Source organism: Rattus rattus, chromosome 3 (assembly GCF_011064425.1).
Source record: "Rattus rattus isolate New Zealand chromosome 3, Rrattus_CSIRO_v1, whole genome shotgun sequence".
Classification (NCBI taxonomy): domain Eukaryota; kingdom Metazoa; phylum Chordata; class Mammalia; order Rodentia; family Muridae; genus Rattus; species Rattus rattus.
The window spans coordinates 73,641,063-73,664,709 of NC_046156.1; the positions used below are offsets into that span (position 1 = coordinate 73,641,063).

General features: G+C 41.2%; 1 protein-coding gene across 2 annotated transcripts in view; it reads left to right on the forward strand.

Annotated features, from left to right (window-relative positions):
• The first annotated feature begins 4,812 nt into the window (after window positions 1-4,812).
• Window positions 4,813-23,647, forward strand: part of Rxfp1 (relaxin family peptide receptor 1) — a 120,975-nt gene continuing 102,140 nt past the window's right edge. For both annotated transcript variants that reach the window (XM_032898205.1, XM_032898206.1), the window contains exon 1: window positions 4,813-4,997. In XM_032898205.1, coding sequence (XP_032754096.1) covers window positions 4,931-4,997 — 67 coding nt within the window. In that variant the 5' untranslated portion in view covers window positions 4,813-4,930. The remainder of the gene's footprint in view (window positions 4,998-23,647) is intronic.

Sequence of the window (23,647 nt, forward strand, 5' to 3'; positions counted from 1 at the left end):
GTAGTCAGAGCAAAGACTCTATATCTGGTACCAATTTTGTGTATTTATTGCTTTGATTTTCAGTATAATATTTTCACTTGTTCTTTGAGAATTCCAGATATGTTTGTAATGTGTTTTGAGCTGTCATGTTCACTTCCCCCTCCTCCTCTTTGTATATTAGTTATTTTTAATTCTTACAGTGTCCAAACACCTTACAAGAAGGAAGGCAAGGGGGAATATTGATTTGGGCTCATACTTTTAGGTACAGTCTCTCACAACAGAAAAAATATGATGAGAGGAGACCCCCTCAAGCTTATAGCAATGGACACTTGCTCACATCCCTTACATCTGGGCATTTTAGAAATCAGAGATAAGATAGTAAGTAGGAAAGGCTATATCCTCAAGGTCTGATTATTCCATGAAGAACTTCTTTCAACTATGTCCCATTTTGTTAGGGTTTCACAACCACCCAAAATAAGTGCTACTACTTAAGGACCAAGTATTTAAAACATATGAGCCTATAAGAAACATGTAGCCAGCATAACATTAATATTTTGAGTATGTTGATCTTAATAAAATTTATCATTAAAACTAAAGTCATTTGATTTTTATTTTACTTCTTTGATGTAAGTTCTAGAATCCCTTAAAATTGTGTATATATAGCTCACATTTACTTCTATTAGGCATCCCTGTTCTAAAGTCAAACTATTCTTATGATTAAATACAATTAAAAGATAATTCTCTAAGTCCATTATACTGGTGTATGTCTGCAATACCAGCACTCTGGAGTCTGTAAGGCAGTAGGATTGTGAGTTTGAGGCTAATCTGAGTATATAGTAAGGTGTCTCAAATTAAAAATACTGATCATTCTAATGTCTTTTGTTTGCACACTGCACAGTCACATCAAACTACAACAACTTACTATTATATATCAATTTTTTTCTGAGATCAAAAATCTCCCATCGTGGATGGAGGCTCCTAATCAATATACCAAATTGCTGCTTACAGTCATATCCAAGACCATACTGTTGGTCTCGAGTCAGATGAGCATAATTTAAGTAGAATGAGACTATCGTAGGAAGATGAGGAAACCAATTAAGACAAAGCTAATACTTCTAAGGTCTTCACAGAATTTGTACTTAAATACCAATTACTTTCATTTACTTTAAAATAATTGGTAGATAAATAACAGATACATACATGTCTCTATACTCATCCATATACATGCAGAGGGAGATTCAGTTATGCTTTTTAGCCTTGCCCTTGTCCTCTTCATATTATTAATTTTGCAGAAGGATACTAAACTCTACTTCCATGCTATGTCCCTCAATGGGACATTTGGTAATACATGAATTAGGACTTGGTTTTCCACTTACTGATAATTTTCTGAAATAATAATGTTTCTGGTCACTTTCTATCAAAGACAAATTTACTTGAATTCTTCATAAAACATCTTTAGAAATCCCTGGACCTATTAACTACTCCATCCAATTCCATGTTCAGCAATGTTGTCAATATCGTTCTCCAAATGTCATCTCCTTTTGGAATAGTTCGATTGATGCTCAATTAAGACAGCTAAAATTGTCTTTGTGTGGAACTTATTAATGAAGAATACTTCAAGAGTCTTAACTGATTGGCAGCTGTCATGAGAGAAATGGAACCATGGGCTGAACAATTTGACAGATTGCTTCCTTTGCCCTTGGGTTGTACTTAATGTTCTTCATTTGTGGTTAGTGGATTATGGACTCTCTCTATCCTGTGAAACTCTGAGTGAGATTTCATGAGCTTCTGACCTTGGGAAAACTGGGGTCTACAATAAAAAAGAATTAACAAAATGGCTGTCTTCGCTGTTGCACATGGTAGTGATGGACAGGTGCAGAAAAGTATGGTGACTTTTAGGTGGGGAGGGATGAACAGGTCTTGGAGTGTCACAGGTCTAACTGATAGAAGTGTGTCTGGACAAAATGCTTTTCTGCTTGACTCTCTGGGTTGTTACAAGGAGTAATTTTCAAGCAGGGGGCTTTGCTATTACTCAGAGTGCTTCCATAGGCTTCATAAAGAAGCTCTGAGACAAGAAAGGACATCGTTCTATTAACCTACATCGGCACTAAATCTGAATGGAAAACCAGGACAGTGCAGAGACTCTGGCACCATTAGACTATCATAGCACTCAAGCATGTTTGTAATCAGCCAGCGTGAGCATGAAGAAGAGGAACAATCTACTCCATCTCTTTTTTTTGTTTTGTTTTGTTTTTCAGTGTGTGTGTATTTCTGTGTGTGTGCTTCTTCAAATTGTAAGACAAGAAAATTCACTTTAATGCAAAGTCTATGTAAAAATAGTTTGATGTCAATAATCAGACATTAAAAAACAAGTCTAGCCAGGCAGTGGTAGCGAACACCTTTAATCCCAGAACATGAGAGGCAGAGGCAAGCAGATTTCCAGGTTCAAGGACAGCCTACTCTACAGAGTGAGTTCTGAGACAGTCGGAGCTACACAGAGAAACCCTGCCTCAAAAACACAAAAACATAACAATGTCTAAACATTATTCAAGAAATTATATAACTAAAATACAGCAATTTTCAACCAGAAGCAATTTTGTACCCAAGGAATTTTTTTCCAATGTCTGAAGAGAATAGACTCTTAAAGAATTTGTCTCACTGACTTTAATACGTGAAACCTATCTCTAAATAGTAGCCCAAAAGTCATTTTAATTGTCTTTTCTCTCCTGTAGAAGTAATTTATTTCATAGAAAAAAATTATGACCATGAGTTTTGACTGAGTTTATCAAGTATCAACTCCCTTCTGTGTAACAAACCTCAAACCAATCAGAGTAAATGATTATCCTAAAAAAACAGTCTTGCCACCACTGCACCAATGGGCACATCTTGTCTCTCAGGTCAGTATTACCACAGACAGGGTATTAGATAAGACTATGTATGCTTTTTCTCCCCAGTAGCCTGCACAGCTGTTGCTGTTATAAGAAATGCAAAATGTTTTCTGCTCAGCTCAAGATCTGTGTCTCTATGTCTCTATGTCTTAAAATCAAAGTGTGGGTGTCTCAAGCAAAAGAGTCTTACCATCCAGTTACAAGAGCAATGGCAATAGCATTTTTTGAGTGCCTCTGGGCCTTCCTGACCAATAACTTATAGGGAGGAAACATGTGTCTCAAGTAACACAGGTTTTCATTTAAAATTCATGTCCTCTGAGGAAAGCATTTTTATGCATTTGTGTTTCCTCAATTCAAACTCCAGAATAGATAGATCTTGGAACCTCTGTAGATCAGGCTGACCTCAAACTCAAAGATTCACCTGCCTTTTCCTGCTGAGTGCTGGACTTGAAGGCTACTGCTACTGCTGCCTGGATTTTGGGGTGTGTGTGTGTGTGTGTGTGTGTGTGTGTGTGTGTGTAGAAGATAGTAAGAAAAGGGACTCAAGAGAGGAAAGAGGGAGGGACAGAAGAATAAAGAATAAAGGAAGGGAAGAAATGAGGGAGGGACAGAGAGAGAGAGAGAGAGAGAGAGAGAGAGAGAGAGAGAGAGAGAGAGCCTTATAGCTGCTAAGACTGCAGTTTTAATTAGTTTTCACACTAGTATCGTGGGCTCCATAAGGGTTCTTCATATACTCCTATCCCTCCATCCCCTTACCCACAGCCCTCATCCCTGCCTAATCTTCGGCTGGTGGTATATAACCCCCCTCCAGTTCCTACATATAGCACATGTTCTAAAATCCACTCTTATCTTTTGTATTGGGGTTCAAGATCATAGGTTCCCAAGTAGCTTCATGCACACTTCACCTTAGCTGGAATTTCCTCTACCCCCTCCTTTCTCCATCCCTTTTCAAAGCCTTGCGTGATGATGATACCCATTAATTCTAGAAATACACCACTAAGTCAAAAATAAGAACTGTGTACTCTGGCTATGACAGAATGCTGTTCATAGAAACATGCTTTGTACTTATGTATTTTTCTTCTTCCCATGCAGGACAGAGTAAAGCTTGCCACATGAATGGCTGCCATTTGGTAGTTACCTGCTGTGCTCTAGGGCCTGTGCCACACATCCATATGCCTGTGTGGAGCTTCAGAGCCGTGTTGCTGGACAGGAATCTGATTCCTGAAAACCAGGTTCAGGTAACAGCTGTCAGCCCCAAAGTGTCAGAATCCCTAGCACTCGGACCCAGGAAGACATTAGTGTTCAGTCACAGCATTTCCAGGTCTCTACTAAAGTAAAATCCAGGGGTACAAAAGGATTTTGACGGGGTTGGGGATTTAGCTCAGTGGTAGAGCGCTTGCCTAGCAAGCGCAAGGCCCTGGGTTCGGTCCCCAGCTCTGAAAAAAAGAAAAGAAAAAAAAAAAAAAAGGATTTTGACATGTGTAAATTTTATGTTTTTGTTTGAGCCATATCTATTGCTCAAATTTCCATACAGATTTAAAATGCCACTGCAGTCACACCTTAATTCCTCCTTTATAGTGTGCCACAAAAACATTCACAGAGGGGAGGGAAATGTTATTTTGCTTGGGATTTACCTCAGTTCAAGTTGTTTCTAACAGCATGGTTTTGATCAAGTCAGTGTCTATGTATGTATGTGGAGACTTTGCAGAGCATAGAAACAAAATGTTTAGCGTAAACAGAGTCTGTGTGTTCTCAGAAACTTTCCTTGCCACTAATATCTCTCTCTCCCCAACCCCTCGTGTGTGTGTGTGTGTGTGTGTGTGTGTGTGTGTGTGTGTGTGTGTAAAAGATAGTAAGACTTTCAGAAAAGGGACTCAAGAGAGGAAAGAGGGAGGGGCAAAGGGATAAAGGAAGGGAGGGAAATGAGGGAGGGACAGAGAGAAAGAGAGAGAGAGAGAGATCTGCCTTATAGCTGCTAAGACTGCAGACAGAAATAGCACAACCACTGTGAGCTGTGCGCGACTCATTTTATCCAAGACCACGTTTTATCTTTCATTAATCAGATGCTCAGAAAGAAGGAAATGACATCTGGTCCATTCTTCTTCTGCGTCTTCATTATTGGACGATATTGTGAGTATGCTCGGCGTCTAATTTTATGTGCCTTAGTGCTTTGTGAAACAGTCACAAGTACAAATGTTCATTCCGTACATTCATGCTTTTAAGCTAAAATGCATGCTCTGATAAAAATTGCAAGCTCACTTTAGAATCATTCTTCTTAGTAAATTTCTGATGTTTGTACTGGAATATCTTTGTCATACTCAAAAGTTAAGCAAAACTAACATATTTTACAAATCTATGCTTTATTACAGCCAACTTTTATCACTGATAAGCAGTATTTTAGTATTTAAAGAGAATCTGTAAGTTCTGTGCCCCTTCCCTGAGAGGTCCTAATGTTTTTTTGTTTCTGTGAGGTTGTAGCACATTGCTGCCTCGGGTGGGCATCCACACAGAGATGCAGCCACGTAACTCTCTTGCCAGGTTTTTGCACTGTTCCTTGAAAGAAAAGCAAGGGAAAGCTTCAAGAAATGAGAACCACGGGGACTCAAGCAAATAAAAAGTCATTTTACTTTTACACTAATGGCAAATTTCCTTTGAATATTAAGCCATGGGTTTTCTTTTTTTTTAAATCTGTTTAAAATTCTAGAAAGGGGGTTGCTATATATTATACCTCATTAAATCATCTCTCTGAGTTAAGAAAACATCTATGCTTTTTGGAACAATAAAATAATCCAACCCCAGGTCAGGATGAAAGTTTCCGAGTCTCTTTAATACATTAGGATTGTGGGTGGGTTGTGAGGATCCTCAAATTTAAAGCATAAGCATGTTTATATTTTTTTGTCTTTAAATTCTACAAACGTGGTGTTTATACTAAGATATCCTACTGAATTTCTCAGGGTCGCAATCCATCTTAAATCTCTAATTCTGATTGCATATACTATACTTTGATGATATTTTTCTCCTTTTTTCCTCTGACCACAGTACAACTAAATAGTTAAAGATTGAGACAATCTAAAAACTAGAGAAACCTGAGACTATTCTCCCCCTAATTTGCTATATGTCAATCCTAACTGTGATTTTATCTAAGGTAGCAAAACCTCAAACTGAAAATCATAATAAAAGCCTGGATCTTTCTGCTTATAACCCAGAGTACTTAAGGTATCAGAGCTACACACACACACACACACACACACACACACACACACACACACACACACACACTCATCCATCCCTGGGCTTTTGACATTTGTAGCAAAAGCCCACTGGAATTAATGATCAATTTTAACATTTCCTATCCAATCTCAAGGAGGTGCATAGACTGACAGATCCAGGGGGATTCTTCTATATCAGGTGATCTAGTAGGAAGAATTTAAGATGTATAAAATGTGTTCGGAGCAGGTTAACAAGGAATTTTGACTGATGTGATACTAAAGAAGTTCCAGGCTATAAAAATTCTCCATGTTAAATTCTTTTCTTAATTTTTTTTTTTTTTTGAGAAAGGGTTTCTTTGTGTAGCCTTGGCTGTCCTAGAACTCACTCTATTGACCAGGCCTTGAACGCATGGAGATTTACCTGCCTCTGTCTCCCGAGTGCTGGAATTAAAGGCATGCACTGCCACCACCCTGGAATAAGTTATTTTCATGAGCAAAACTTTGAAAGTGATAAGGATGATGATAATACCAGAACCTTCCTCCATCCTCTTACATTTATGTCCTCTTTAGGTTTAAAAAACAAAATAAAACAAACAAACAAACAACAACAACAACAGAAAACAGTGTAAATAGTGGCATAGCTGCACATTCCAAATTCTCAACATCCCATGCTTTCCCCTGGGGTGAGGGCAACATGGTAACACACAGATGTTCCACACTACTGTACTATCTGGGCAACTGGTTCTGCTTTTGCAGAACCCCCCAAATAATAACCCATAATAAACTCAGCCACCTTATTGTAGCCCATCACTCAAATCCACCTCGGTTTCTGTGCTCACAGCAAAGGGCATCAGCAAAGGACATCAACAGCCACACATCAGGCCAGGCTCCTAACCCTCCAGTGCTACCCTGAGCTGTACATTGTTTGCTCTATTTACTGGGCTTGCTTGGCTTGGCTTGTTTTGTTCTTGTGTTGTGTTATACCATATTGTATTGTGGTGTGGTGTGGTGTTGTGCAGTGTTGTGTTGGGTTGTGTTGGGTTGTAGTGTGATGTTGTACAGTGTTGCGGTGTTGTGCAGTGTTGTACTGGGTTGTGTTGGATTGTAGTGTGGTGTTGTGCAGTGGTGTGGTGTGGTGTGGTGTTGTACAGTGTGGTGTTGGGTTGTGTTGACCTCTGTACTTTGGAAAGGTTATTTAATATTATGGTAAACACCATCCTACCATGTGCAGCTGTGGGGCTATGTCCTGGTTCCATGATTCTCAGCAATTAATTTACCACCTTTGAACCTTAGTTTGTCAAGTGGCAATCAAATATTTTACCCTATCTACTTCCCAGAGCTCGTGTATTCATTCAGGGAAAACATAGTAAATCTTCACAGTGACGATCATGTAAAACCAATTCAGAGAGACCCAAGGACATTTTATGCCTTGTCACAAGGTTCACACTAATAAATGTCAAGATTTGAGTGATTTGGATTCATGCGTTTTCCCCCTGGACAATGACCATCCTCAGCAGAGGTGGCACAAATAATTGGGCCTTGAAAGCAGCAAAACTCCCTATAGCTGTAGAGCTATCGGCCATGTGTTAACTAAAAATGCAAGTGAATGCCAGATACTTTAATAAGCAATAGGATAAAGTGTAACCTTCAGCCTTGCTCTGAAGGGAGAGTGACGATAGCAGTACCTTAACCCAGAATTTCCTGTTCAGTGACACACCTAAGCTGATCTGGGCTCAGAAGAGCTGGCCTTTTATCCTTCAGTCATAAGAAACCGAAGTTAATCTGTAGTTGGATACTAGTTAGGTTATGTAAGGTTATGCCATCAAAGGAAGCTGAGCAAAGGGCCTGGGGTACCCCACTGTGGTATTTTCCAGAGTTCTTGTCAGTCTATGGTTATTTCAGAATTATACGTTTTCAAAACATCCTCAGAATATGTTGTATCATAAATCCTTTCAAGAGATTTTTCTTACATATTAAACAATATCTCGAGCAAAATAATGGTTTTATGTAATACTTTAGGTAAGAACAAAATAAGTAAGGGGGAAATAGAGTGCCTCGGAAACAAGCCTGATCCACTTCAGATTTCTAAAGGACTGGCCCAGACGCTGAGGGCTCAGCTTCAGACCTCCATGGAGACTCAGCAGACTGCCTGGTCTTTGCTCTAGAGGCATCCCCTGCTCCATGTAACTTCTTACCATCTCTCTAAGAAAGGAAGAAGGGAAAGACAGACATCCTACAAAAGCCGCATAAACTTGATGAAGATATTAAGGCAGACCACATGGACATACTTACCCATGTCCAAACGTGGGAGGATAAATTTACCAATGCACAGACCACAGTATATATAATGTTCTAAGCCAATTTTGTGAAGGTCAGTTGCTACAGGTTGGTGCTGTTCCCACTCTGAATCCATTTAGACTTACATTTTTAAGTTTCCACTAAATAGAAAATTAATAAATCTGTGTAAGTACGTTACCATCTGAAAAAAAAAGGTAGCAAATTATGTTTGTGTGGTAAATAGGCACTCAAGCACAATGGCACACATCAAAACAAACTTGTTCAACTGAAGGGCCTGGAGGTGGGTAGGGTAGTTCAGTTAACCAACCTTCGTCTTCTTCTTTTCTTTTTTAACAAAAAAGATTATTAGCATTTCAACAATTTAATATCTAGCTTTGTGGTTATGTTTTCCATTCATTGTGAGCTTTCCATGAACAAGGAACCTCGTTAAATGTCCACAAACATCTCAGGTTCCCCCATAACTTATGAGATGTTCCTACCTTAAAGTAGAAAACAGGAAGTGAGGAATTCTCTCCTTGGGCTCTGCTTTCTAAAAAAAAATGTTGCAAAAGAGACTTGAATCCAAGTCTGTCTCCTTAACAACACTCTTCCAGGAAAGTGTAACTTGGTTCTAATGCTTCCAAAATTACAGTATTTTAAAATGAAAAGGTGCTTTTCAGACACCCTGGGCTGGCTTACGTGGTCACATTTCACACAAATTAGGTAGCGCTCACTTCAGAACCTGAGCTGCCCAGGGTCTCGAAGCCAGAAATCCAGGTTTTCTACCACGTAGGATGAGGTCAGGCCAGTCCACCCTCAGCGTCCACCCATCTCTTCTTCCGGGTTGGTGCAAGGCTCTATAAACCAATCAATGCATACCAGCAACGAATGCATTAGGACGCAAATGTTGACAACTTGTATATAGAGAAAACACTTTTGTTTCCGACCACATAGCAAGTGCCAATCAACATCCGCTTAAGTCCTATGTCAGCTCCCTCCTCCTTGGCTATGTCCTCCCTTGCTAGCTCCACAGCCCTGGGAGCCCCTTCTCTTTCCTAATGCAGAGAGATCCAAAGCCTCCATTTCCTGACACCAGGAATCCCTTTTCTTCGTTGCTCATAGGCAACAGCAAGTTATAAAAACTTCAGATTTAGGTTTTGATCTCCAACATCATACACCAAAAAAAAAATAAAAAAAAATCAAGTAACAAAAAGAGGGCAATATAAAGCATTCTCTTCTCTCCCTTGTATTAAAAAATGATATTTTCTTGTTAAGTTGTTATGTTCTATAGTATTGTGTCTGTTGCTAAGTGGATTTCACTTCATAATTGAATCAATAATCGTAGGAATTAACTGAAGTCCTTCATTTCTTCATGTTTCTATAATGATGAATGTATCTTTCGGAAATAATCAAAAACTTCCTGAGAGTTCGTCGTTGAGAAGAGGGCTCCCAGAACTCTCTCACTGGCTGTTTTGGGCCATGCAGCATCCCTACCTCTGTCTGTGGCACCTGTCCCTTCCTGCCTGTCTCTCCTCATGGTTCTTGGGACTCTCTAAATCCTGTCTCAAAAATGACAGTATTCATGTAACAATGTAGAACTCTACCCCTGGCCTCTTCCCAAACTCAGTTCCAGGTCCACCTTTAGTCAGGACACCCAGTGAAAGCCAAACATCGCCCTCATGATTAACTACACAAAGGGACAGCAGAGGCTCTGGCCCATTCATTCCTCAGTGGCGAGATTTGCTGTTTTTAAGAGGTAGCCGGCGTTTTAAGTAATTAGATGGTTTTCTTAGAGGGCGTGTGGGCCCTTCAGCTGAGAGTCTGCATAACCATGAACAATTATGCTGATTATAGCATCTGGTTACATGGAGATCTCCAATCATCTGTTCCCTGGACTCTCATTTGATTCACTTAAGGAGAAATAATGTGAAGTTTCCTTTCTTGCTGTCTGGAGCCTAAATCTCAAGTGAGCTGCTACTGCCTCAGGCAATTCCATAAGTATTCGTTTAATTTCAGTTTTATAAATGTAAAGCTTCTTTGAGTTGGTCAGAAATATAGTGCTTTCAGAGGATAGCACTCATCTCTGACACAGGAAGAAGTTAAGGCTTTTCTCTTCATTATCTTGGCTCACTTCTAAACATGGCTCTCCAGTTGCCCATTAACACGTTGTCCATAAAGGATAGGAAATAACAAAAGGGCAGAATATCACCTAAAAATAGAAATAATCGAGACTGAAGTTATTAAATTTATTATCCACCAAAATTCTAGCCTCAAATGTTATGACGTAGCCAGCATGCTGCCCTAATGTAGTCACTTCCCTTGCACTTGCCTGGTGAAGAAACACTTCCAGTCTTTCTCACAGCCAATGAGAAAGGCTCTGGTCCAACCTCCCCAAGGCCATATTTGCAGTCAGGCCTTTTAATAAAAATGGCAACCTCTGTTCTCCATCTCCCCGAGTTACTATTTTTTTCCAATTTCAGTATTGCATAGGCACTGAACTCCTGTGTATCTCAGCTCCCCGAGACCCTTCCTCCCTGCAGAACGAATGTCACCTCCCTGCCTTCCCACTTGTATCTGGTACCATTCCGTTAGGACAACAGAGAGATTACTGACACACAGCGTCACCTAAACACACTCTGGTCCTCTCGTCCCCTTTCCAGCCCAGTTTGCAGAGGTAGATAATGTGTTTTCTCTTTTGTATGGAGTAAACAGTGCTTGAGGAGCATGCAGTGAGTCCTCATTGTTCTGGGAAGCCACCTCAGCCTTGGACAAGTCATGGCTTGCGACATTGTTAATCCTACAGTGGTAGTGGACTGCCCATTCAGTCACATCTGGCTTCTTGTTCATTAGACAGGGTAAGACTGTCATTGCATTTGGGATACAAGCACTGGGATGAAATGGACTCTTGAAAAGCCAGCTCTTATCCCAGGCCACTGTCTAGCCTCCTGCAGTTTGTTTCTTCTGTGTTCTGTTCCTCTTCACTTCTCCCTAACATGGAAGCCTCCTGGCTGCCCAGTGTGCTTGTTCATTTCCTCTCCCACCTCCTCCCAGATTATGGGTGTTTATCAGACATGTTCTCTTGCTCCGTAGTGTTGGTTTCCCCTTTCTGTCTTAACTTGCCACTGTTTTCCTTAGTCTCACTGTGACTCCTAATAAAGTATCCACAGTGAGATGTTCTCCTCAATTGATCCCTAAGCCTACTCAGCTCATGAATCCAAACTTTTACAGAAGAGTTGTGTGACACATACTTACAGCACCACACATACTCACACACACATACAAATACACACATTCACACACTTACACACACACTCACACATACACGGACACATATACATGCACATTCACACACACACACAACATACACACACACATACAAATACAAACACACACATTCACACATACTCACGCAGACATATATACATGCACATTCACACACACACACATACAAATACAAACACACACACACACTCACACATACACGGACACATATACATGCACATTCACACACACACACAACATACACACACACACATACAAATACAAACACACACATTCACACATACTCACGCAGACACATATACATGCACATTCACACACACACAAATACAAATACACATACACGGACACATATACATGCACATTCACACACACATTCACACATACTCACACAGACACATATACATGCACACACACACATTATCTGAATTCATACACATTGGGGCTGATATTTTCAGCCATTTGACAAATTAGTTCCAACATTTTCCCCAAACATATAAGGAAGCTCTTATCCTTCAGGTATCTGTAGCTTCACCCATTTAAACAGATAAACCTGACTTCATAGGTTTGAAATTAAAATATTATGGGCTAAAGATGAATATGAGCTTGCTGATCTTAATAAAATGTACATAACTTGATCTACTTAGATCAAATAAGCCGCCATGTGATGATTCTCCCAGAGTTTCTATCCAGGCCACATATTTCCGATATGTTAGTGGAAGTAGCTAATGGAGTTCTGGGTACATCGGGCCCCAGCTTCAGGGGCTGAACACAGATCTCTGTCCCCACATTCCCTCGCAAGTCGGCCCTTGCCTTTTTTTTTTTTTTTTTTTTTTTTTTTTTTTTAATTAACTTGAGTTTTTCTTATTTACATTTCAAATGTTATTCCCTTTCCCGGTTTCCGGGCAAACATCCCCCTAATCCTCCCCCTCCCCTTCTTTATGGGTGTTCCCCTCCCCATCCTCCCCCCATTACCACCCTCCCCCCAACAATCACGTTCACTGGGGGTTCAGTCTTGGCAGGACCAAGGGCTTCCCCTTCCACTGGTGCCCTTACTAGGCTATTCATTGCTATCTATGAGGTTGGAGCCCAGGGTCAGTTAATGTATAGTCTTTAGGTAGTGGCTTAGTCCCTGGAAGCTCTGGTTGGTTGGCATTGTTGTTCATATGGGGTCTCAAGCCCCTTCAGCTCTTTCAGTCTGTTCTCTGATTCCTTCAACAGGGGTCCCATTCTCAGTTCAGTGGTTTGCTGCTGGCATTCACCTCTGTATTTGCTGTATTCTGGCTGTGTCTCTCAGGAGAGATCTACATCCGGTTCCTGTCAGCCTGCACTTCTTTGCTTCATCCATCTTGTCTAATTGGGTGGCTGTATATGTATGGGCCACATGTGGGGCAGGCTCTGAATGGGTGTCCCTTCAGTCTCTGTTTTAATCTTTGCCTCTCTCTTCCCTGCCAAGGGTATTCTTGTTCCCCTTTTAAAGAAGGAGTGAAGCATTCACATTTTGATCATCCGTCTTGAGTTTCATTTGTTCTAGGCATCTAGGGTAATTCAAGCATTTGGCCCTTTGCCTTTCTGTCACTCGCTCTTCTCACTCACTGCTGCTATTGTATTGCTGTGACTTCTTGGCTGTGGATGCTTTAATATGTTTTCCCAAACTGGCCTGGAAACGCTTGTTGCTGTTTGAATGGTCCAGAGGATTGGTTGGGCATTTTTACTTCCCCAGTTGTGGCTAATTTGTTAGAAATTGCAAATGGCCTCGTGGCTTATAAATATTTCTACTTTCTCACACATTTCAACCCTCGGAAGGCGATGTTATCAGGCATGCTTTCTGTCAGCTTCTCCTAATCTCTCCTAGCTTTCCCCTGGTGTTAAGGTCCAAAGAGGTCGGCAGTGGCTCGGTTAAATTTATGTTTTTATTTCTGCTCTTCTGACTGTAGTTCTTACCCCTGACCCTCTGAGCTAACAGCCCAGTTTAAGGCTGTGAAGAAGAGACTGATTTTATTTTTGGCTTCAGTGGTATTCTGGACGGCTGAATTCACCCCAGCCCTGGCCAGAAGCAATGCACTAGCATTTGGCCACCAAATCCACTTTAATGTGGAAAGATGCAAATGCTGCTTCTGAGTTGCTCTTGGGCATCTGCTTTTGAGTTTCCGTGCTAACATACATGACAGATCCAAAATTATTCTCACTATTTAGTAAGCGGGAAGAGGTGGGCACACACAGAAAGAATTAGACAGTCTTATCTTTCCCTTAAAGAGTTCATAATCGATGATAGAGAAATTCAAATAGACACAAACTTGACTTAGTAAAGTATGAAGAGAGGAAAATACCAATGCCAGGTACCATCCTTATTACATTCCTCTATTTTTAACTACAACATAGTCACAAAAAAAGGCCTGAAGAGATAAAAATGGATGGATTAATAAGTATGGTATTAATAAAGGAAACTGAAATTTAGCAAGATAGTGAACTATGGGAGGAAGGGAAAATGAAGAATGGCACAACCAAGAAAGACAAATGTAGACACGGAGAAAGCTCTGAGGTATAAAACAAGGCCTCCTGGAAGGCTAAGACTTAGGTCCAGAGTGGGCATTAAACCAAGGAATGCACGTTGGAGACGATGTTATTACAACTGCTATTCCACATCCTTCCCCAGAATGGTTTGTCTCTGCCTCTAGAATGGGTTAAAGAATGATTCTCTTTAGAGTAACCACACAGCCCTGTTCTGAACTATGAAAGAAAACACATTGGGGTGTATCATAAAATCAGAGAGCATTTGACAGTAAGGGCTATAACCACAAAGCCAGAGTACTTTGAAATACAATTATAATGAAAAATCTGGGTAAAGTATGAACTCATAGCACCAGAGTTTTAGCTATGTCCCAGCAGTGACCAGGGGACACCAGTGACTGTGCATGTTAACCCCCACTCTGTGAGATTTTACAAGAAAATCCAAATCTGCAAAACTTTCACAATGGTTATGGTTTACTCACTTTGGCAAAGAAGCGTCTTTACTGAGAAGCAAAAACAGTGTTTGACCTACTCAAATCAAACTCAAATATCTTGACTCAAAATCCTATATCATTTTAGATGCCATTTCTCCCCATTCTTCTGTCTGTCTTAATGGCCTTTCAGCTGCTGTGAAGAGATACTATGACCAAGGCAACGCATAAGAGTTAATGTGGCTTACAGGTTCCAGAGGATTAGAGTATGTATCCATTGTGACAGGGAGCATGGCTTCAGGCAGCAGACATAACTTGTGTTGAGCAGTAGCTGAGAGCTTACATCTTGTTGACATATCTTCTCCAACAAGGCCACACCTCCTACTGCTTCCCAAACATTTCCACTGACTGGGGACCAAGCATTCAAATATATAATCTTATGGAGACCATTCTCATTCAATCACCATGGTTGCTCAAACTGGTTCCCTTTGCTTTACCTTTGTTTACAGTTACCCACTGCGTGCAAATTTTATTTTCAATTCCCATTCCCAAGTTTCTGAGTCAGTTTTACTTTTGTATCGTCTGGATTAAAATATCTGGAAAACCTTGGGAGGAGGCATTATTTAATGGGCCCACATGTTCAGGTGGTTCAGTCCATAGGTGATTGATCCCCTGTGCCTGGGCAGAGCACCGTGGGGATGGGACTGTGTGTCAGAGCTGCTTCGCAGCAACCTTTCAGACAGCAAGCAGAAGTTTTTTGTTTTGTTTTGTTTTGTTTTTTCTTTATTAACTTGAGTATTTCTTATTTACATTTCGAATGTTATTCCCTTTTCCGGTTTCCAGGCCAACATCCCCCTAACCCCTTCCCCTCCCCTTCCATATGGGTGTTCCCCTCCCCATCCTCCCCCCATTACCACCCTCCCCCCAACAATCATGTTCACTGGGAGTTCAGTCTTAGCAGGACCCAGGGCTTCCCCTTCCACTGGTGATCTTACTAGGATATTCATTGCTACCTATGAGGTCAGAGTCCAAGGTCAGTCCATGTATAGTCTTTGGGTAGTGGCTTAGTCCCTGGAAGCTCTGGTTGCTTGGCATTGTTGTTCATATGGGGTCTCGAGCCCAGCAAGCCGAAGTTTAAGAGACAGATATAAACTTCAAAGTTCCCCTGTGACATACCTCCTCCAGCCCTGCCTCCCAACACTTCCACAGCCTCCCCAGATAGTACCAACACCTGAGGTCCAAGCCTCTAAAACAGAAACAGGGGGGTGGGGGGAGGATGTTCCATATTGAAGTCATAAAAAAACATGTGCATTGTATATGCTTTTTCCTTTTTTCTAACAATACTCTTCAGAGTATTATAAAATAAAATAACCAAATGCAGAAATGTTACTCTAAATATCGAAAATTCATAATAACCTGGGTTATTTCTTAATTTTATCATACATTTTTTCCAATGAAGTCCCTAAAGCAACATGATGTGTAATGCATAATTGAAAGGAGCAAGGAATGATCTGATATGATAATCTCCTTCGCTTGGAAGCCAGGCTGTCTGATTAGTCACTGAGGGATGTATTCTACTTTAACATTGGCACTGGGGAAATCACAGCAAGTTTTTAATATAGTTTTAATATTCTTTATTCTACGTACTTAAATACACAAACGTGCTAGGTCAAAGTCACTGCACTTTGGCTGTTGGTGTGAACTATTGACCTTACTAAAGTTGTGGCACAGTCAGTTACATTATTGAAGTTCTGGTTAAAGGACAACACAAGTAATAGTTCGATAAACCGTGGAAGGTAGTATAGAGCCTTGTCTCTCCTAATGCAAGGCACAGTCTCAGAGGGATATGTGAACTTGCCTAGATCACAGGTTCACAAAATACTCAGAGTTGAACTCAGGATCATCTAATTCCTGTTCCCCATGCCAACACCAAAAACATGTTGTACAGTTATATGCATGATCTGTCATTTTGTTCAGCTGATCCAGCAAGCTGCAGTCAGTTCAGATCTGCCGGGTATTACTCCCCCAGAAGGAGGAAGAAACTACACAAATAGCAGTGGTATAGCATATTCGAAGTTTCCAGGACAGCAGGACAGCTGTAGAAAATGACAAGAACTTCAGTAGCTTATGAAAGGCTGAGACGCTTGCTTGAAGAGAGCTGGAGAGGATTGTGACAACTGGATCATGAAGGCCCTTGACCACCACACTCCGGAATTCAGACTGCAGTAAATCAATAGTTGGAGCAGAAGTTTTTCACAGAATGATATCAGGAAATATTTGCCTCAGGAAGTAGCTCTTGTGAGTTGAAAGAAAATGGGCTAGAATGGGAAGCCCTGACAGACTCCTTGAGTTGCACTGAGTCACTGGAAAAGTAGATCAACCAATTCAGTTGCTGGTCTCATGTCTCCTAGGGCCTCTTTATGTTTTTAATGTATTTTCTTCCAGTAAGACGGAGATATAATGGGCCCGAAAGTTGAAACTGCACAGTTCAAAATGTGCCAGGAATGCCCTCACTCTGCGCAGTTTTTAATTTCCATAAAACTGCACAACTGTAGTCATGCAGACGAATTAGTTTGAAGAAAATCTTTAAAATAAGAAAAGGCATCATATCATTCTCACGGGAAATTAATAATGTAGCCAAAATATATCTGAAAGCGGGCTTTTGTGAATACTATGCACATTATATAACATTGACTATAGCTTCTCATGTGACTGGACAAAAAAATATAGATCCTTTAGAAATGTCTGGGCTACCTCGATATATTTATGAAGATTAGGGACTCACCTTCAGCTGAACTAAGTCATGCTCCTCTAGTGGGTGAATCACTTGCTGGTCTAAATTAAATACACACTTGCCAATTGTGTGCATGATCTCAAAATGACACAAGCAGGAGATGAAATATATTCTGGAGTCTCAAAATTAGTGAACTAAATAAAGTTCACACTGGCAGGCTAAGGAAATTTCTTAAATGGGGAATACATCATTTTACCATTTCTTATAAACAGCACATACTGTCATAGCTACTTTTCTTTCTCTGTGTTAAAATACCATGGCATTCCCGAGGATTAGAGTCCATGATGGTGGAGCAAACACAGCAGGTGGCTGGCAGATGGAGCTGCAACTGAGAGCTCTCCTCCCAATCCGACAGAAGGCAGAGAGCTAACTGGAAATGGCTGGAGTCCTTTGAAACCTTAAAGCCCACTGTCTTGGTTACCTTTCTATTGCTGTGAGACACTGTGACCAAGGCAACTTACAAAGAGTCTATTGGGCCTTGCAGTTTCAGAAGACGAGCCCATGAACATCAGGGCCAGGAGGATGGCCGAGAATGGGCAAGCATGGTACCACAGCACTAGCTGCAAGCTCAGTCCTCAAGCCAAGCTTGAGGCAGAGAAAGGGAGAGAAGGGGAGTAGCGGTGGGAAGAGAGGGGAATAGAGAGTGAACACACAAACTGACTGGGGATGATGTGGGCTTTTGAAACCCAAAGATCCACAGCTAATGCTACACATCCTTCATCAAGGCCATAGCCCCTAATTCTTCCTAGTTTCACCAACTAGGGTCAAACTATTCAAATATACGACCCCATGAGGACCATTCTCTTTCAAACCACCACACCCATCCACAGTAACACATTTTTCACCAGCAAGGCCACACCTCCGAATCCTCCCTAAACATTTACCAACAACTAGGGATCATGAGACTTGGATGCCAGGGGGCAGTAAGATCTCAAAACCACCACAAGTACCACTCCAGTGTATAGGAACTGAGCTAATATAGGAAAGTTGGGCTCTGTTCCCTTGATTAGTGGAATGTATGTTCTAAACTATAAACGTCCAGCCTCTCTGGGATTTTTAGCCATCACTTGGTGACAGCTACAGCTATGGTGAAGCCATGACTGGCTTTACTCAAGAGCTCGTCAGAATTTAAAATATTTCATTTTTATCTCTTTTCTGCCCTTATTTTCCCTTTATTCTTCTTTCACCTCCCTCCAAAACAAACAAACAAAAACAGCCAAAACACAAATATGTTTCCTTAGTCTGGTTATTCCATAGAGAGAATCTGTGGGCCGTAGAGTCTTTGAGAAGCCAGTGAGGGGCAACATATTCTGAGGAAGCAAGGACCCACTGGCTGACTGCACCAATCTCAAACATCAGGGATTTTTCTAGAAATTCAGTCCTTACTGGTAAAGGGTGAAATAGAGGGATACTTTCCATGCATATTATAGAGAACTTCACAGCAGTTTTCAAGTTCTGTCCTAAATGCTCTAAGTACACAAATACTTGACTGTTCATGCTCCTTTCCTCCACCTCTGAGTTTACCACACTGTGCCTAACATGAATAAAGTCATTTAAGAAATCATTGGGGTCAATACCACAAAGGCCCTTCACCAATGGGTATATACATTCTAGAAAGGATACTTAACAGAAGGTAGACTAATTAATTGTCTTAGTTTCATTTCCTGTCGCCATTATAAAATACATTGACAAAAGCAACTTAAGGGCAATAAGGTTTCTCTGACTCACAATGCCAGGCTGCAATGGCCTGAAAGTCAAGACAGCAGGAACCAGAAGCAGTAGTCACATGACATGCACAGCCAAAACCAGAGGCTTAATGAATCCACCACTGAGCTTGGCTCCCCCCTCTCCTTTTCACTCAGTTCAGGGCCAAGCCCATGAAATAGCACCACCCACATTCAGGATGGGCCTCCCCACTTCAATTAACCCAGTGTAACAATGTTATTTAAAGAAAAGAAAGTGATGAATTTTAGTGGGAGGACAAAGGGGAATTTGAACAGGAGACAGGGTGGGATGGAAAGGACATAAATACAGAACATGTATGAAATTCTCAAAATAAAAATCTAAACTTTAAGAAAGAAATTTCCTCATTCACATGCATGCCGGTGAGTCAGCCCAACCTAGACAATTCCTCATTGAGACTCTCTTCCTAGTTTTATTTACATTGTATCAAGCCAAAAAGCAAAACTAGCCATCATGCTAGCACAAAAATTTCCCAATGGTAATATGTCCTAAAGAAAAGAAACACAATGGAATAGAATAGTAACTAGGAAGGTAGGTAGGGAACATTAGCTAGAATGATCTTCAACTGTGTCTCCCAGTACTAACCAGGCCCAACCTGCTTAGCTTCAGATCAAGACAGTCTTCCTAAGGGACTGCTACTTATGAGAAGAACTCTTTGTTCTGTAGGGATCCGGGTAGTGATAATCCAGATATCCAGACAGATAGACTGACTCAAAGACCTGGAAGTAGGGCCAAGATGAGAACACAGAGTGGATAGTGCTACAAAGACTGGGGGAAAGAGGGAAGGAAGTAAGCCAACGGACAGTCGTGACCTCTTCATCTACGACACAGGGTAAAGGTGAAAAGGTGGAATGATATTCTAAGGACAGTAAGGTCCCAGGAGAATTTTGGAATTAGGACACTTCATGATCTTGGGTTTTGAAGAATCTTCTAGCTGCTGTGTGATGACCATGCTGGCTGAGTAGAAAGCCAGCCGCTAAGGAGAAGACTCCTCATCAGACAGCTTGGCTATCCACACTGGGACACGATAGAGATGGGGAGTTGACACATTAATAACAGTTGTAAACAAAAGTTCTCTAGATGAAAGGTGAGAAAAAGAATTGCTTAACCCTAAAAATAAGAGGAGGCAAAATGACTCAGAGGGTCAGAGAAAAGCCAGTCATTTTCTGTAAAGGAGTGTGGAGTCCGGCAGTGGTGGCACACCTGTAATCCCAGCACTCAGGAGGCAGAGGCAGGTGGATCTCTGCGAGTGAGAGGCCAGCTCGATCTACAGAGATTGTTCCAGGACAGCCAGGGCTACTCAGAGAAATACAGTCTTGAAAAAACAACCTCCTCCCTCACAATAGAATATGTAGGAATCTAGACCTCCTCTCCCTAAAAACTAATTACAGAGGGATGGTGTTGCCTCCTACCTACCACAGGTGCGTATCTAACCGGCTTAATGGTCTTGTGATCTGGATACAGATGGGTATTTAGCAGGCAGTCACACAAAGCAAGGCCAGATGGCAACAACTGTAACAAAGTATATCTGAACAGGAAGAAAATAAGTCCCCCCTCACTACTTAACCTGGTGACCTGAATCAGCAAGCGCCTCCATCACAAGTCTCACCCTTAATTTGAGGTGACAGCGTGGACAGGGAAAGGAGGCCATGACGCCAGCAACGTAAACTAAGTGCTCACTAGAAAACATGTTCATTACCCGGCAATCAGGAGAGGAACGGAGGTGCCTCACAAAGAGCTTACAGGCTGGCTAGTTCCTGGTAGACGTTTATAAGACTAGATCAAAGACGTCAGTAATCTCTACGTGGTAGTAAAGAGGTCCTTTCCTTCCATGGGGACCATGTGTGACAGCAGGTATTTGACATATGGTGCTATAACTTTACGGATTGATGTTTGCCGGATGTTGGCATGGAGTCCCTGAAAGGTGATTTTAGCATAGCTCTTAGTTACAATATAACTAACCTAGAAGTTAAGGCAGGTGGACAGAGGGAGTTAACCTTTGTACGCAGGAAAAGGCAGCAGGTTGTAGCTCCTTGATACCTTAATTTCACTTAACTGCACCTAATACCTAGGAGGTATTAAACCTAATTTCTAAAATACACATTAAGGAATCTGTTCAGAGGTTGTAGAGACAGTTTATAGTTAAGAAAATATACTGATCTTGCAAGGGACACAGGTCCCAGTTCGCAAACTCAAATGGCAGCTACATGTGTAATAGAATGCAGAGTAATAACTGCCTATAACTCCCTCCCCAGAGGATCCAGCAGCCCTCTTCTGGCCTCTGTGGGCACCAAGCATGCAGGCAGTGCACATACATACAGGCAGGCAGAAACTCACACATAATAAAGACAAGTAAAAATATCTTAAGATTTTTATGTTTATTTTACATGATAAATGCTTTGCCTACGTGTATGTACTGCTATGTGCATACCTGGTGGCTGTAAAGGCCAGAAAAGAGTATCAGATTCCCTGGAGTTGGATTATAAATAATTCTGAGCCACCATGTGGGTGTTGGGAATTGAACCCAGGTCCTCTGGAAGAGCAGCCAGTGCTCTTAACTTCTGGGTCAACTCATACCTTATCTGAAACCAAATCAAACCAAACCAGAAAGAGTGTGTGTGTGTGTGTGTGTGTGTGTGTGTGTGAGTGAGAGAGAGAGAGAGAGAGAGAGAGAGAGAGAGAGAGAGAGAGAGAGAGAAAGTGCTCTTAACTGTTGGACACCTTGTCTGAAACCAAATCAAACCAAACCAAAAATGTGTGTGTGTGTGTGTGTGTGTGTGTGTGTGTGTGTGTGTGTGTGTGATTTTAAATTCTATACAAAGAACACAGTAGTACAACTGGAAACTTCTCAGATAACTGTCACAGTCACAGCAGCCAGTCATTCTATGCAGGGATCCTGCTTCAAGTGTGGAGAGCAACAATAGCCACTCCTTCTGTCTGACACTAGAGTAATCCCAAGAGAGGGTAAAAGCAGGAAAATGCAGTGTTTAATTACATTTAAATAAGCCTCTTTGCTTTTGATAATTGTAAGTAGCTATAGGAAACAGATTCAAATTAAGCCTTTAGTAGGCATCACTAAGAGAATAGTAGGACCATGTGACTCCTAAGGAGACCCTGGCCACCTAACCTGTGGCCTGTAGGCATTCCCTGGCCGTAGACAATTCCCTATATGACCCAAGGACACGCAGCCAAGGTCTCCACTGCACATTGTATCTAGTTCTTGCAGACGTACTGTGCCTTTGAGATTGTCCCATTCTCACAGGTTTTTCCAAAATCACACATTCCAAGGTGAAATAAACTATCTTATGAACAATATTCCTAGAATATAAAGTCCTTCTGTTTCATACCCAGAATTCTCAGAGAACTACACACACACACACACACACACACACACACACGCACACAATGCCTGGGTCATTTTCTATTTTCTCAAAGCTGGTTTGCACAACCCAAACTCGACGTGGAAAGCAGTAAAGGCATCTCCAAACACTGAAAATCCGAAAACTTTGCAAAAACCACTTTCAGCCTCCAATAAAAATGATCATTCAAAAAACTTTACCAAACTTATTTTGAACTTTTTTATACATTTGGAAATAATATTTAAAATTATTTCTTCTGAATTCTTTTTACTATATTTGATCTCATCGCTCACCAAGCATGCATTTTTTTCTCTCTTTTTTTTTTTTTTTTTTTTTTTTTTTTTCCGGAGCTGGCTACCACTGAGCTAAATCCCCAACCCCTGAGCATGCATTTCTTTGCTGAATGATTTCAGAGTAAATTGCATTGTGACTGCTAATGGCTAAACACTTGAGCGTTTGTCTCTAAGAATTATATTATCTTAGACCCCATACAATTACTAAGTGCTGCAAATTTAGTATTAATAAAATAATACTATTCAGTGTAAAATCCATCTTCATATTTCACCAGCTGCCCTAGTCCTGTATTATATGTGACATTCTCAGCCTATGGAGCAGGATAGAGGCAGTTGCATATTATAAAAGTATCTTTTATTTGCCAGACATAATTGTCATCTTGGAAGCTTATGGCCCCCATTTCCAAATTAAGCCTAGTCCTGGAAGCTTCTAGCCTCCATACAACCTTACCTAGGCCTAGAATGTGTTCAGCCTCTGAGTCTTACTGCTGAGTAAGCTCACCCTTTCTAGTTTTCTGAACTCTGGTTGGTTGGTTCAACTCAACTATTCTGGCCCAAGCTTCTCTCTTAGCTGACTGATTCAAACTGGCTTCTCTCAGCTTCTGACTGAATCGCTCTGCTTGGTCTCATACTAACCCTGGCAATATGTTCTAATCATTCTGTCTTCACCTGTGTTTCTCTCTGTCTCTCTCTGTCTCTCTCTGTCTCTCTCTGTCTCTCTCTGTCTCTCTGTCTCTCTCTCTCTCTCTCTCTCTCTCTCTCTCTCTCTCTCTCTCTCCAAACTCTGGAGAAACTGCCTCCTCTTTCTCCATCTGTGCTGCTCTCTCTTAAGTAGCCTCTCTTTCCTTTCTGTTCTCCTGAGAGTTTAGCATATCCTATTCTGT